Source organism: Thamnophis elegans, chromosome 9 (genome assembly GCF_009769535.1).
Source record: "Thamnophis elegans isolate rThaEle1 chromosome 9, rThaEle1.pri, whole genome shotgun sequence".
NCBI lineage: Eukaryota > Metazoa > Chordata > Lepidosauria > Squamata > Colubridae > Thamnophis > Thamnophis elegans.
In genome coordinates, this window is record NC_045549.1 from 32,296,976 (window position 1) to 32,312,856 (window position 15,881).

Sequence of the window (15,881 nt, forward strand, 5' to 3'; positions counted from 1 at the left end):
AGTGCTCAGGCATGAAACTGTGCCGCTCAAACACTATACTTTTCCGCTCACACTGAAAAAAATTTAGAGGGAACATTGCTCCTCACCAACCTAGCGGTATCCCGAAGGCACCAAGCAACGTGATCCTTTGCCTTCCCCCTGGCTTGGCACCTTCGGGATACCGCTAGATTTGTGAGTGGCGTTCTGCCTGGCCAAAGGTGGGGGGTTGTCCGGGGGGCTTATTTGTGGGGGAGGGCTTATATTTTTGCCCACCAGAAAAATGTGGCATAGCCTTATTATCAGTACATGTCATATTTTTGGGGAAACACGGTATTGAAAGTGGACTTATAAGTGACAGACCAAGAGATTAGATTTTATTATTATAATCAAAGTTTTTAATAAAATTTTATTTATTTATTTGTATCCTGCCTTTATTATTTTTACAAATAACTCAAAGTGGAAAACATATTCACCACACCTTCATCTTCTTATTTTCCCAACAACAGTAATCCTGTGAGGAGGGTTTGGCTAAATGAGTGACTGCTCTCAACTGAAAGTCACCCAGCTCTCTATCCCTCCCTCCCTCTGTCTCTCTTTTCCTCTCATATACATACACTTATATGTCTCTTTCTGTGTGTACATGTATGTATGTGTGTGTATGTATGTGTGTGTATGTATGTGTGTATGTATATGTGTATGTATGTATGTGTATATGTGTGTGTGTGTGTATATATATATATGTGTGTGTGTGTGTGTGTGTTTTTAATTTGTGCTGATAAATAAATAAAGGGAGACACAAATAAAAAAAACAACACAAATATAACAAAGGCAACAGTAAAAATATTGGGTTTCTGTCGTGATGGACTCTTGTGACGAGCCGATAGACAGATGATGGAAGCAGTTAGCATATATATATATATATATATATATATATATATATATATATATATATATATATATATATATATATATATATATATATATATATATATATATATATAAAGTCACAACCCCTGGTATGCCCAAATATGGGAGGAAGGTCACACTTCCATTCTCTCGTCACAAGAGACCATCCAGACAGAAACCCAATATTTTTTACTGTTGCCTTTTTGTTACATAACAAAGTTACATAACAAAAAGGCAACAGTAAAAAAATATTGGGTTTCTGTCTGGATGGTCTCTTGTGACGAGCCGAAGGCAGAGAATGGAAGTGTGACCTTCCTCCCATATTTGGGCATACCAGGGGTTGTGACTTTAAATATATACCTTTCACCCTGGCCTGGCTGATAAGGAGTCGAGCTCTGTAGCTCAATGGTTAACACATCTGCCTAAGAGGCAATAGAGCACAGGTTCGATTCCCAGCAAGGGTATGGCTAGCTGATGAGAGCTAAATAGCTTGAAATAGATCTATACTAGTCTCCCTTTATTTATCAGCACAAATATTACATACATACATACATACATACATACATACATACATACATACATATAAAGTCACAACCCCTGGTATGCCCCAATTATGGGAGGAAGTTAACTGATTCCATTCTCTGTCAATCAGCTTGTCACAAGAGTCCATCACGACAGAAACCCAATATTTTTACTGTTGCCTTTGTTATATTTGTGTTTTTTTCCCTTTATTTATTTATCAGCACAAATAAACACACACACACACACACACATATATTTGTTTTCTGTTATATAGTATGTATGTGTAGGTATATGTACACACACACACACACAGATTTTAGGTAACCATTGCAGATATGTAGCTTTAAGTAATTAGGTATAAGTATTGTAATATCATATTGGCACCATCTTCTGTTGAAGTCCTGTCAGTTGAAGTGCTTCTAAATATCCTGATTGAACACTCAGTGGAAGAAAATGCTGTTCTTTTCTTTCTTCAGCTTTTCAAATGAAGTTGTTTCTGGTGCTCTGGAAGTTATTTCACCCCATGAATCCTTTTACCCTGACTTCTCCAATCTTAAGGAAACATTTGGCGATTCAAAAGAAAGAGTGAGGTATGAAATATGGGATCATAAGATCCTTGGATTGCATTTTCCTACATATTCTTAAATTCTTAAAATGTCATGTCCATTTTTGCGCAGGTTCATTATACAATAACTTTATAATAAAACATAATAGTGAAACATGTGTTTATTGTCTCTGATTAACACATAAAGCAGCTACCAATAGAAGGCAGATATAAGCAGAAGGACATTAATGAAAAGGAACACATTACAGTCAGCTTTAGAATAACATCAGTTTTGAAAATTTACATTTGTATAATTTTTAAATAATGAATCCCAGTTCTTGTCCTGTTTTAGTCAGTGCACAAGAGATGAGTTGTTGGGGACCCCTTATGTAATGTATTCAAAATCATGCCCCTTCATATTGATGAACTACTGGGTCCCTATTTTCTGGTAAGGGATACAGTTATCAAAACTATAAGAAGCATTATTAATCATAACTGACAAAGCAGTTTGGATCATATTGAGACAATTTTTAAAGGGGAAATTAGCCCTTTCCAGGAAAACATACGTCAGAATGTTGCCTACATTTCCAAGCAGATACAAGAAGCCATATATATGAAGATCTTTCTAGAACAACGTGGTGAAATTCTGCCCACTATATATGTTAGTCCCTGGATTTAAATGTTTAGCATCTTCATCATCTTTTTAATGATACAATTGATCAATTCTAAGTTTGAAGGTTTCTGCTTTAGTTCCTTGTTTTCAGTGGAAGAAAATTTATTTGGCACAAGAATCAGAGACTACTATGTCAGCTCTTCAATTCTTCCATTTGTTTTCTAGACTATAGATAAGACAGAAAGCTGGTTTATTTGTTATCATAAAATGAGAAATCACCCAGGATTTTTTATATAATTTTACTCTGTATATACAAACCATATACAGTATCACAGAAGATCAATGGAGAAATTAAACTTTAGGAAAATATGATAGAAGAATTCTGAAATAGCTGGTGAATAAAGGATCTGTTTTCTGAAATGTCAAAGCCAGGTACCCTGTTTTCCCCAAAATAAGACCTCCCTCGATTATAAACCCAATCCGGCACATACTGTATATACTCGAGTATAGGCCGACCCGAATATAAGCCGAGGCACCCAATTTTACCACAAAAAACTGGAAAAGTTATTGACTCGAGTATAAGCCTAGGGTGGGAAATGCAGCAGCTACCGGTAAATTTCAAAAATAAAAATAGATACCAATAATGTTTTTGAATATTTATTTCAAAGAAAAACAGTAAACTAGCGGTGTATTCAATGAAATACTTCACTCACCTCATGATGCTGATGTCCCGCTGTGATGATGATGTCCCGTGCAGCCGCGGGAGCGATGTCCCGCCTCCTATGACACACGGCACAGTGATTCCTATCATTGGATCACTGTACCAGAGGAGGTGGGACATCGCTATGTGGCTGCTTGCCATAACAAGGAGGAGGTGGGACATCGTTGCAGAGCGGCAGGAGGGGGAGGAAGGGGAACCGTAAGACAGCCCTGCATTACATTAGAACGTGAGGAGGGGGGATGGTGCGGTGCGCGCTGCGCGGCAAACTGACACAGAGGGAGGGGAAACTCACAGGGGCACTGGGCCATTCACGAGTGTCACCCAGCGGCATGGCCCCGCCCCTTTTTCTCCTCCATTTTGGGCAAATTTTTCACTGACTCGAGTATAAGCCGAGGCGGCTTTTTTCAGCCCAAAAAGTGGGCTGAAAAACTAGGCTTATACTCGAGTATATACAGTATGCTAAAATAAACCCACCCCTGAAAATAAGCACTCCCCAAAAATATTGCAATGCAGAAGCAGCCATGAGGTGACTACGCTCATTGCATCCTGCACCTCAAAAATAATAAGACATCCCTGAAAATAAGATCAAGTGCTTATTTTGGGGGTCAAAATAAAATATGACCCTGTCTTATTTTGGGGGAAACACGGTAGGAATAGATCCAATCTATCAAAGTGCTTACAATTTCGAATGGAGCAAATATAATTCTTGATAGTGCTCAAAGCTGCTTACATCCAGAATAATCAATAGGGCTATTTTCTACGTTACTATTCTTTCAATTAGAAATAATGACAGCAATTTCCATTCTGGATTCTATCTAGCAAAATAATTTGAATAGGTTTCAGCAAAAATGTATCTATCTTTGTCGATACAGAAAAAAAATACAAGAATAGATTTGTATTTTAAAATTTTCATTATTTTTTTTTGTTTAGGTGGAGAACAAAACAGAATTTGGATTATAGTTTCTTAATGATGTATGCCCAAAAAAAGGGAACATATTATTTACAGGTATGTTTCATGACTATATGTGGTTATACTGTCTAAATTGTGCAAGATTATGTGCCTGGATTCTTCAATCTTTAGGTGTCGATTAGGGTTAGGGTGGCCAGCGACCTCATGGGCATCCAAAACAGAGATGGCAAGACAACATCAACAAAGATATGCAAGCTGTGGGCCTGCACCCTGGAGATGTAGCTGACTGTGCAAAGTGGCATTCAATGATCTGAAAAGTGGACCCTGCCCTTGTGAGAATACAGTAGGAAGAAGATATAGTTTGTCACTGTTTTTCCTTTACATGGAAAGAGAGATTAAAGGGTACTTATTCTCATGCTATATTTTCTTTAAATCTGGAATATATGTGTGTGATAATCCTTTTTTAATAGTTAGGAGGAAAGGTGGGTTGCTCCTGGTTCAGCCCAAATAGGGAGGCTCTACCCACCCACCCGGATGCTTTTGCGCATGCGCAGAACTGTCACGCACGCACATACAAGCAAACTAGTAGTAAGGAAATTCACTACTGGAACAGATCTGGTTGCTTCTTCCTTTCTTTCTAGTACTGCTAGGAAGCAATTTAAGACAATTAACCCGCCTATTTGCTTCTTCCTTCCCCCCCCCATACAAGATGTTTTTTTCCCTTTAAAAAAAAACACTCTAGCAATTGTGTGATTTATCAATAAAAGATTGAGAGTGGTTTAGAGAAATTTGTATCAATATTTTCAGTTCATGCAGTCATTCATATTTTCTTAACTCCATAGGGGCCTTTGAGAGACTTTTAACTCTGCCAAGGAATAGATAATGAGGGTACGGGAGCCATAAGTGCAAGCAACCAAATCCCTCATTACCTAGGGTGAAATGTAATTATTCTCGGTCTCCTTTCAGGCCTCCCTCATTCTGAGATAATTGTGCATTTTAAAGCTGAAAGCATTTTTGAGGAGCTCTGATTCAGTAAGGCCTAGTAAGCGTTTCAATGCTCAAGGGAGATAAATGAAAACATTAAAAACTTCATTAGCTTTTAGTATCTTGATTCAGAAGGTGAGCCAACAGTCAGGGACATTTGAGTCGTATTTCATTTCAGCAGTTGACTTGACACACTATTTCATGAGAAGTTTATATTTCTGCAGTTAATTAACAATTAAAAATGTTAAGGTATTACAATGGAACAAATATTTTGTTTTCAGAGTGGTAGTCAAGTCGTATTTGAAGCACCAGACTTAGGGTGGACATTGTTGGATAAAAGGATATTATGGCACCAACCTTAAAGGCTATCCAATTCATTGGACTGTGATTCACAAAAGCTTAGGTGATAAAAATAAACTTGTTTAGCTTTTAATATGCCACAGAATTCTTTGTTTTAAATACTATGGTAATTCAAGGTGGTTAAAAATAACAAGCATTGGCCTGCCAGCATTCAATGCAACTTGTAATGGAAAAGATTGAAAGGAGCAGATTTGTTAAATAAACAGGACACATTTTGGGAAAGTAGAATAATATTTGCAACTAGGTTGGGTTATAATAAGAGATTTATCTATGGTATAGAGCAGGGGTCCTCAAACCTTTTAAACGGGGCCAACTTACAGTCCCTAAGACTGTTGGGGAGCCAGACTGGCTGTATGGGTGTGGCTAGGTGATCATGTGACTGAGTGGGCATGGCCAATTTAGCAGTCCATTAAACAATACACATAAATTAACATTTGTTTTGCTCCTGGTGGTGTTTTATTTGCTTTTGCTTGCATGTTACTCTTTTGGTTCATTTTTCTTTTTACTAGATCGTTTTTTAAGTTGTCTAGTGGTCCACTTCAGGAAATTCAGTTTTGCCGCAATTCTTCTCAGCCCCAAGGAACTTACAATCAACAAGTCTCTCTCCCTCTCTTTCTCTTTCTTTTTCCTTCCTGCTCTCTGTTCCCTGGGGGGAGGAAGGAACCCTTGAACTGGTGCTGAGTGGTGGGAATCTGATGTCCGGAGGCCGACCAGTGGTGTGCCAAAGACCAGCTGGCTGGTGGGGAGGTGGGGCAATCCTGTGGTCTCCCCAAAAGTAACAAATCTCTTTTGCTTGAAACTTGAAGACTAGTCCAGCCAGTGGGTGGGCAAGTGGGCGACCCTCCTCCTCCAATCCAGTCCTCCAGTAGCTCTGTGCCGCCAAAATTAGGCCAGTTTTGGGCTTCCAGGGGCCTCTGTGTGCCCCGTTTTTGTCCTCCCTGCCCTTCAGAAGCCTTCTGCTGGCCAAAAATTCCACCACCTCTAGTAGCACTCTTCTATGCCTTCCAGTTCCAGCCCATGGTGCTAGTGAAGGTGAGTCCTGTGCTTGACCGAAGGATGGGAGCCAGAAAGTGGGTGGGGCTGCCTTGTGGCCCCACGCAGGCTGGATAGATGACTTTGGTGGGGCGTATCCGGCCCAGGGGCCTAGTTTGAGGACCCCTGGCACAGGGCCTAGATCCAAATATCAAGCATAGTAATCTTCCTTCTGGCTGCACAATCTTTTCCAATTTTCGGGTTATGAACTTATCTGTTATCCCAAGAGACAGTAGGTATCTAGGTAGGTAGGCACTAAACAAAAGCTTCAAATGGGCACAACCTATTAAATGGCTTGTCTGTGAACTACAAGATTTCTCTTCACCATTTATCACTGTCAGGGTAGTTACCTCAGACTAATTTTTTCCCCTCCACTCTCCTCATACATCACATTTTTAAAGCTGCTGGCTTTGCCCCCTGCTTGTTGCTGCTACACAGAACAAAATGAAACTACCAGTATCCCTGTACTGTATTTAGGGAAAATATAGAAATAAAGCAGAAATAAAGCATGCTTACTTTTTAGTCAATACAGTACAATTTAATAAGGGAATTGTCTATTTGATTTTATATATCTTTCACAAGATATACTATGCTTTTACAAAAATGTACTTTGTAATTCTTTATCCCTGACTCAAAGCTTATCTGTGATGGCCAGTTGCTCCATTGCCAGAAAAGGCAGCCAGTAGCTGAATTTACTTTTGAAGAAAGCTCAGGGAGAATTAATACAATCAGAGACATTAAAATAATTTAAATATAATGCTATTGCTGGATTTTGAACCATTAACCTTATATTTACAAGATAGATGCTTTAACTAATATGCTATTACATTATTTTGTGCTAGAAATTTTTTTTAAAAGAAAGGAGGTTTTCAAAGCTTTTTCTGCATGTATGTACATTAGGATATTCTAACTTTGTATATATGTAAAATCAGTTTTATATATTGATTTTGTACACATATATGTATATAAAAATAGACACATCTATAAGGATCCCCCAACAAAGAATGTGATTGGTAATTGTTTTCCTAGACAGACAGGTTGGAAGGCACAACAGTAGGAGAATTGTTCAGTGGACGTATGTGGTAACCTGTAGTCTGGACTGAATATCTTGCCAGCTGTTGTCAAAAGCATCTCAGTCTGGACAAGGTTTTCTTAAAGCAGCTTAGAGTCAGGCCAGTCTGAGCACCCAACGGGAATATCTTAAATAGCAAGTGTAGATATGCTTCAGGATAAGAATATTCTATTTTATTCTTAAGGGAAATGGTACATTGCCAATAGAAATGCATTTGTGTAAGCTTTCATATAGATGTCTGTAGCCCTGCCAATCTGTGGTGGATTCTCTGTGTTGTTAATAATATTCCCACATGCTATTTGGCAGGAAATCCTTCAAGGATTGCACTCCTAGATTGCCTTCCTAGCTATCATGTCATTTCCATACTTGTACTTTTTCACTGGCAATTAATTTCATCCACTATGATTTATTTAAATTTTATATTCATACATCCATTGATGTTTTATTATTATTCTAAGTATTTTATCAAGGTATTAGTTGAGTCTTGACATAATAATCATTTTAGTGGTTCCAGGAAATCAGCTTTATTGATAATGTACATTCTGGATCTATTTCCCAATAGACAATAATGTTCCTTCTATTTGTAGATTTCTAATGATAGGTTGATGACACACAGAGCTCTCATATTTTCATACATCTTCCTTACTCTAATCCTTTTCTTGTTGGAGTTTTAAGTTTCTTCTGGAAGAAAAATTCTATTAAGAGTCTTAGGATCTATGATTTTGCTAGTAAAAATAATCTATTTTTCAGCTAGAAGATGATATTGTGGCCAACCCTCAATATTTATATACAATAAATTACTTTATTGAACTAAAGTTATCACAGGAATGGATAGTTCTTGAGTTTTCTCAACTTGGGTTTATTGGTAAGTACAACAGTATATAAATGTGATAAATAAATAAATATTGTCAAGAGTCCACAAAGATCAGACTAAATAAGAATATGTGGATATATTTTCTATCTTTCAGCAGCAAAATTATGTTATTAAATATTTAATGTGCCATTTTCCACAATATTTTTTTATTTATTAATAGAATTTGGATGGCCACCCATTTCACTAAAAGCACTCTGGGCAACAAACAACAATCCAATAAAATATTATTCCGAATCTGTACTTAAATTACTTTTTCAGTCTATGTTATGTATGCATGGCAGGAATAGGTAAATCTCATTGAATTCAATAAGGCTTATTCGTAGAAAAGAAAAGAAAGAAAGAGAAAGGCTTTTCAGGTAAAAATCAATGTGCTTTTTTACATGGATTATGGAATTTCCAGAGGATCATGAAAGAAAATAACTGGTGGAATTGTTTAATGAATTGCCTAGATCTCATCCAAGCACTATAAGCATAGTATAATGCATCATTTAAAAAAGTATCCATCATTTAGGATTTATCCTTGTTGATAATAGAGTTTATTTAATATTTATAGTTGATAAAATTACTATAAAGATAGGTTGAATGTAATATTTGCCTTTTTAAAGCCATTCTTATTCTAAAAATAATCCATGGTTTTAAATCTTACATGTTAGGAGAGAATTTTAAGTGCATTTAAATCTTCATAGGCTGGTTTCGATATTCATGCATTTGCCTAAGTGCTAAGCAGTTCATATGTGTTTGAGTGTCTTTCCCTGCTGAATAATCTCTAGCTTTCCTCTCATATTTCAGCTACATACTAAGTGAAGACATTAGGGTACTGCTTTCATTTTTTTCTGTTTAGAAAGCAAAGATAGACAGAAAAGTTAAAAACAATGGAGAGAGATGTAATTAATTTTTTATCATCATCCTATGCCATCTCGCAATAATAAACTAAACTAAACAATCTAAAAGCATCTTGAAAATGAGATTAAAAAATCAAAGCCTCTTTCCTTGAATCTGGGAAACAAGAGCTGCTATTTTAGCAAATAAAAATGTGAAACATTCTTTCAAACAGAAAGAAACAAAGTAAGAGTCAATACAAATTAAGAGCCATAAACACATGAAATTATTGTATTAATATTTCAATGCTCACTCAAATTACTAGTCATTACTATTTTCTATTTTTAGACAAAATGTATTTTCTATAGACAAGAGATTGTTTACAGATTTTGCAATATTCTAAATAAATTATTAAAATCAATTTGAATTATGTATGTGAATTGAATGATGTTAAGTGTAAATAATAGACTAAACGTAACTAAATCTTGATCCAAGTTGTTAGTAATGGATAGATCTGGACAATAAAGTTAATAAATTACTGTGTTGTAAATAAAATTATGATTCTCTTTTCCTCTTCTAAAAAAAATTGCATTTTCAGGAAAATTATTCCGATGCAAAGACTTACCACTGATAGTAGAATTTTTTTTAATGTTCTACAAAGATAAACCAATTGACTGGCTACTAGACCACTTAATTTCAGTTAAAGTTTGTAATCCAGAGAAAAATGTAGTAAGTAGTCTATTTATTAACAATAGCTATATGTATGTACACAAGACAGAATGACACACACAAAACAAGAGAGACACGCTTTAAGGAGAAATTATTACTATACCATTTTGTATTAAAACTGATTTATAAATTAACCAGCGTCCTGAAATTTTAGTGCCAACAATGAAGTCATTCTATAATTAAAAATGCCTACTTCATTATACTGGAAATATAAATACTGTATATTCTGGGCTATGATCAGTTTGTTTAATAAATTCCATTTTAATTTACAACCAGTTGTTCTGAAAATCTGAAAATCACTGATGGCCTCACTATCAGAGGACATGTTTGGTGTATTATTCTCTGCTGAGTGATTAAAGCAACTTCAGTCACATATCGCTTTTAAATCACATGGGTGTATAGTACAATAACCCATGTAATAATTAAAGATAAAATTATTCTATCTTTCTAGAAGTTGATGGCATTTATCCTACTTACATATTCCATGTTTATCCTTAGACAAACCCTGCTTCTAAGTTTGCTTTCACATGGTTTTAATATTTCTGGTGAGGCTTTAATCTTTTTTCCTCACAAAGGCTGAAATTCTTCAAATCCACTTGAACATTAGGAATACTTGTGATTATAGATATTACATCAGCTCTGTTTATTAATATCATACTAATACATTAGGCAGTTTCTTCTTATGAGACTGCATGTACGAGAATAATAAATGTTCAGATAAAATTCTGTATAAATATGATTGCCTGGTTTTTATGACACAAAATGTTTTCCTTTCCAGAAAGACTGTGAAAGCCAGAAGTCTAATTTACGCATCCGTTATAAACCATCACTTTTTCAACATGTGGGATTTCATTCTTCTTTAAATGGAAAGATACAGCAGTTGAGAGTAAAATATCTTTTTTGTTTATTTGCTTCTGATTTAAATTTGTATTCTTTCTGAAAATAATGAAACATTTATTTCAGTTAAATTTTTACAGAAAAATAAAATTAACTGTGGTTCCAGTCCAGAAGCATTTAAGTTGGCCTTTTAAAATTCCTATGGTTTGGTGGGAAGGAACTGCTGAAGAATTAGAATTTTGTCTTTTCAAATAAAGCAACCTTATTAATTTGGAGATTACTAAACAAATGCTCATAAACATAACTACACTGGACACTTAATCCCCTTGTATCTACGGTAGCTTGCTTTTATTTCTCATGTTTCATTTCCCTTTAACTAATTTATATAGAAAAGTTCTACTGGATCAGACTAAAGGCATGAGGACTCTCACAATTTGTTCTCACACTGTCAACTAGATAGTTCTAGGAAACCCAGAAATGTGACACAAATGCAAAAATAATCTCCCGTTCGGTTTCCCCTTAGTTCCTTTTTTTTTGTGTGAAAAAGGTTTTTATTTTCCATTTTTTCATTTTCATACACTCACATATATACTGTGCATAGCCAGAGCCATACAACATTAAACAATAATCGCAGCAATTCCTCTTGTCAACAATACCCCCCCAAATAGAAACCCAATATACCTCTTCCACTCTCCGTACACCTCTTTCTTCCACCCCCCTCCAACTTTCTATCTTCCCTCCATCATCCCCCTCTACCCTACTTCCCCTCCCCCTCTACCACTCCTCTCTCCCGATCCACTCCCTCCCATCCTCTCTCCCGCCCTCTCTACCCATCTTTCTTCTATCCCACTCCTCCTCCCCTCCACTATATGTCAATGTACTTAACTTATCCTATTTTTACAGAGAAATTAAAGAAAAACAGTATACATGTGAAGTCGCATTACATTGAAATCTAACACATCGTATCTAACCTAGTATATATCCCTCCCTTGGTTTCCCTTTAGTTCCTTGTGGTATTCCCAGGACCCTGAATGCAGTTATAATTTATTGTTCGGTTATTTGTTTGAACTGGTTTTATCTCCATTAACCAACCATTTTTCCTCTGACAAGCAGAAACACAATTACAATATGCATGAAAAGAAAGGGAAGGCAGAAAATGGCATTTTTTTAAAAAGTGTAGCACCTGGAAAGAAAAGGACCCAGGAACAAAATTAAACATCCACATTCTTCAGCAGAAGTATTTGCAGTCTATTGTACCTCTGCCTATTTCTTTGTTTTCAACAGCTGCTTCTGTCCTTATCAGTAGGACAAGCTGTAATTTGATAAATTGACAACTAATTATTTGGGATACTATAATTACTCAGTCAATATGGTACTATCACAGGCAACTATGAGTGTGTGGTGATGGGGCGTGGTGACACATAGATTGTGATGTTGCAACAAAAATCCCATGATTTATTTAGCCTGATATAAGGACATGAGGACACATTGTAGTTTGAGTTGTGACATCACAATGCAGGTATGATTGTTTTTTCATTATTCTGGTTAGCAAGGTGTTACATAGTGACAAACATTATGGTAGTTTCCACCAAAGTCCTCTGTTCCGGCGGGAACAGTATTCAAATCTGATTGGTTGAAAGGTCTGACAGCTCCCTATAAAAGGGCTGATGCCAGACAGAGTCTTTGCAGGATTGTACATAGTTGTCACTTAATAAAGAGCTGTTTGTTGCTGAAGCCTGAGTCTACCTCATACATTCACCCGATCTAACACAAGGAACACTTATTTTTGTGTAGGTTCTGAATCTTCCCCATATTGGCTTTAGCAGGTGATTCCCAATTCTTGTTATATTCCAAGATTATAATTTGTGCTTAACTGTTTTGATAAAACTTTGTAAAATAGTGTTTTTACATGTGAATATACATCTATATTTTACAGGATGAAGATTTTGTCGAAACATCATTATTTAGGGAACATGTTAACCCTCCTGCAAAAATGAAAACAAGCTTAAAAGTATTTCAGCAGTTTACTCTAGAAAAGGCTTACAATGGAATAGAAATATTTTGGGCTTTTACTCCTAAAGTAGGAGATTATATTTTGTTCAGTTTTGAGAAACCATTGAAAATAATAAGGTAATTTGTCACCTGATACAAAGTGGTCTCTAATGAAATGATTTTTCCACAACAAAATTGGCCAACTAGGCTTGCCTTAATTTTTCTCAAAGTGAAAAAAGTTCCAATAAGTCATATGAATGGGAAATTGACAAATGAGATAACATTAAGATTCTATTGTTCCTATCCTGTGATCTGAAATGTTTTAAACTAAAATAGCAAATGTAGAGAATGTTATCTGACATTGCTGGATAATGCTTAATAGTAGTTCCAATCTTTGTTAATGCTTTATTCCTAACATTGCAGATGGAACAAACACATCCAAGACTTCTTATAACTATAATTCACTTTTTGTTTGTAAACTCTTCTAGAAGCATTTTCTCTAAACAATAAGGTGAACATGTCTCACAATAAAAGCCCACAATTTCATATTAATGGTAAATTTCCTTATGCTTTTATGCAATTTGTCCTGCAGATATTTATTCAGAAGTGGAAATTTTAAACACCGTAAAGACATATTGTTTAACACTACTGTAGAAGTTTTACCTAGCAATGTAAGTATTTCTGCCTATATCAATGTGAAGCTTTTCTAGAAAAGTAAGAAGAGAAGTTTATTTCTGCTTTATATTTCTATCCACTATCCCTAATCTATTAGGCTGCTATCCTCTAAGTAGGATACAGTTTCTTCAACATTCTGATAAATGATAACCATTGGACAACCATTTGTCTGAAATGGTATAGGATTTCCTGCCTGAGCAAGGTCCCTTCCAACTATTCTGTTCCATTCTATTCTATTCATAACCATTTGCCTTTTAAAATTTCTTAAGATTTTTTTTTCATTGTAGTAGTTGGATATCATGGAGAACATAATGCAAGCAATTATAGCGGCCCCTTCATTATTACTTCCTGCCCCTACTTTGTTTCTGCTTAAACAGCGATTTGACAATATTCCTCATTTGGAATAACCTGTTGGAAATTATGTCACCTAGTCGGAGCAAAAATTTCTTCCTAGAGAGATTTGGTGGTGGTGGTTTTTTAAACACAGCAATAAGCACGTACCCTAGTCAGGGGAATTTTCACTGCACTCTAGCTGAATTGCACATAACAGAAATGTGCTCAAGAAGATGTTGCTTTCTTTTCCAAAGACTGGTTGAAATTTTATTCCTTTTATTTGTTTCAGGATATTAATTCACAGACTGTAAGAAACAATTCAAACCACACTACCATCATAAAAACTTGGGATGGATTTTTTCAGATAGGTAAACAATATATCTAAAATGCTTCTAGTTTGTTTGCTATATTTCATTGTTGTTGTAGTGAACAAGGGAGGGGGCTTGTGGCAGTTGTATCCAAAAGTTATTTTCCACTGGATAAAGTATCATTTTTCTTTTCTTAGAATTTATTTAAGAAAAATGAAATGAAAACTAAAGGTAGCATGAATAAAAACAAAATAATAAAAACAAGATTGTTGTCGAATTTCTCTATTTAAAATAGTGCATAAATTCATATTAAAGGATTTCTAGAACAGTGTTAGCCTTTCTTCCTTTCAGTTTGGCTTTCTGGCTCCATCTGTGGAGGCACTGATCATAACAAAAAAATGCTTTACGTGCAGAAGATTCAGGTTCTGCCCCAGGCAATATAATAAATGTTAACACTTAGCCTGAATATTTTTTTGGCAATTTTCATGAAATTAGCCTCTCCTGTTGATGCGTACAGTATCTACTCATATGGATGTTGCCTTGTTGCCTCATTTCTTTAAAATGATATTTTTAAAATGTAGCTAGCTTCAGCTCTCACTTTTGAACAGAAAGGGACATAAAGAACTATATTTTGAAGAGGACTTTATGTCTTTCTATTTATTGATTTTTTTCCATCCAATTTTGGTACTGCATATAATTTCTAACACTTTGGGGATGATTGAATTGAATTGAATTAAATTTATTAGGTTTCTATGCCGCCCAATCCCGAAGCTTCCAGACACTGGCACATCACTTCCACCGCTTCACTGAGTTGGCACGGGGCGGACAGATACAGCTAAGTATTGTCCGCATACTGGTGGTATTTAATCCCATGCCGGCGGATGATTTCGCCCAGTGGCTTCATGTAGATGTTAAATAGGAGGGGGGACAGGACCGACACCTGCGGCACCCCATAATTGAGGGGCCTAGGAGTCGACCTCTGTCCTCCAACCAACAACGACTGCGACCTGTCGGAGAGGTAAGAGGAGAACCACCACAAAACGGTGCCTCCCACTCCCACCTCTTCCAGCCATCGCAGAAGGATACCATGGCCGATGGTATCGAAGGCCGCTGAGAGGTCAAGGAGCACAAGGACAGCGGAATGGCCTCTGTCCCTGGCCCGCCAGAGATCATCGGTCAGTGCGACCAAAGCAGTTTCGGTGGAGTAACCAGGCCTGAAACCAGACTGAAAAGGGTCTAGGTAATCTGCTTCATCCAAGGACCGTCGGAGTTGGAGGGCCACCACCTTCTCAACAACCTTCCCTAAAAAAGGGAGGTTGGAGACTGGACAATAGTTTTTAAAAATAGCTGGGTCCAGAGAAGGCTTCTTGAGAAGGGGTCTCACCACCGCCTCCTTAAGAGGATGTGGAAAGGATCCCTCCATCAAGAAGACGTTCGTAATTCTCTGGAGCCAGCCTCGTGTCACCTCCCTGCTGGTTGAGACCAGCCAGGAGGGACATGGATGAGTGGAGGCACTCATTGTTCCCATGGCCTTGTCCACTTCATCAGGGGTGACAAGCTGGAACTCATTCCAGAAAGTCTGAGCAAGACCCTCCCTTGGCAACTCGGCTGGTTCTGTCCAAATGGAGTCCAGGTCTGTTTGAATCTGAGCAATTTTGTCCGACAGAAACT

At 36.6% G+C, this 15,881-nt stretch overlaps 1 protein-coding gene across 1 annotated transcript in view; it reads left to right on the forward strand.

Annotated features, from left to right (window-relative positions):
• Positions 1-15,881, forward strand: part of MGAT4D (MGAT4 family member D) — a 36,464-nt gene that overhangs the window by 16,331 nt on the left and 4,252 nt on the right. The window contains 8 exon segments of the mRNA XM_032224387.1: positions 1,884-1,997; positions 4,216-4,291; positions 8,394-8,508; positions 9,935-10,065; positions 10,844-10,951; positions 12,839-13,032; positions 13,487-13,565; positions 14,192-14,270. Of these exon segments, the coding sequence (XP_032080278.1) occupies positions 1,884-1,997; positions 4,216-4,291; positions 8,394-8,508; positions 9,935-10,065; positions 10,844-10,951; positions 12,839-13,032; positions 13,487-13,565; positions 14,192-14,270 (896 nt within the window).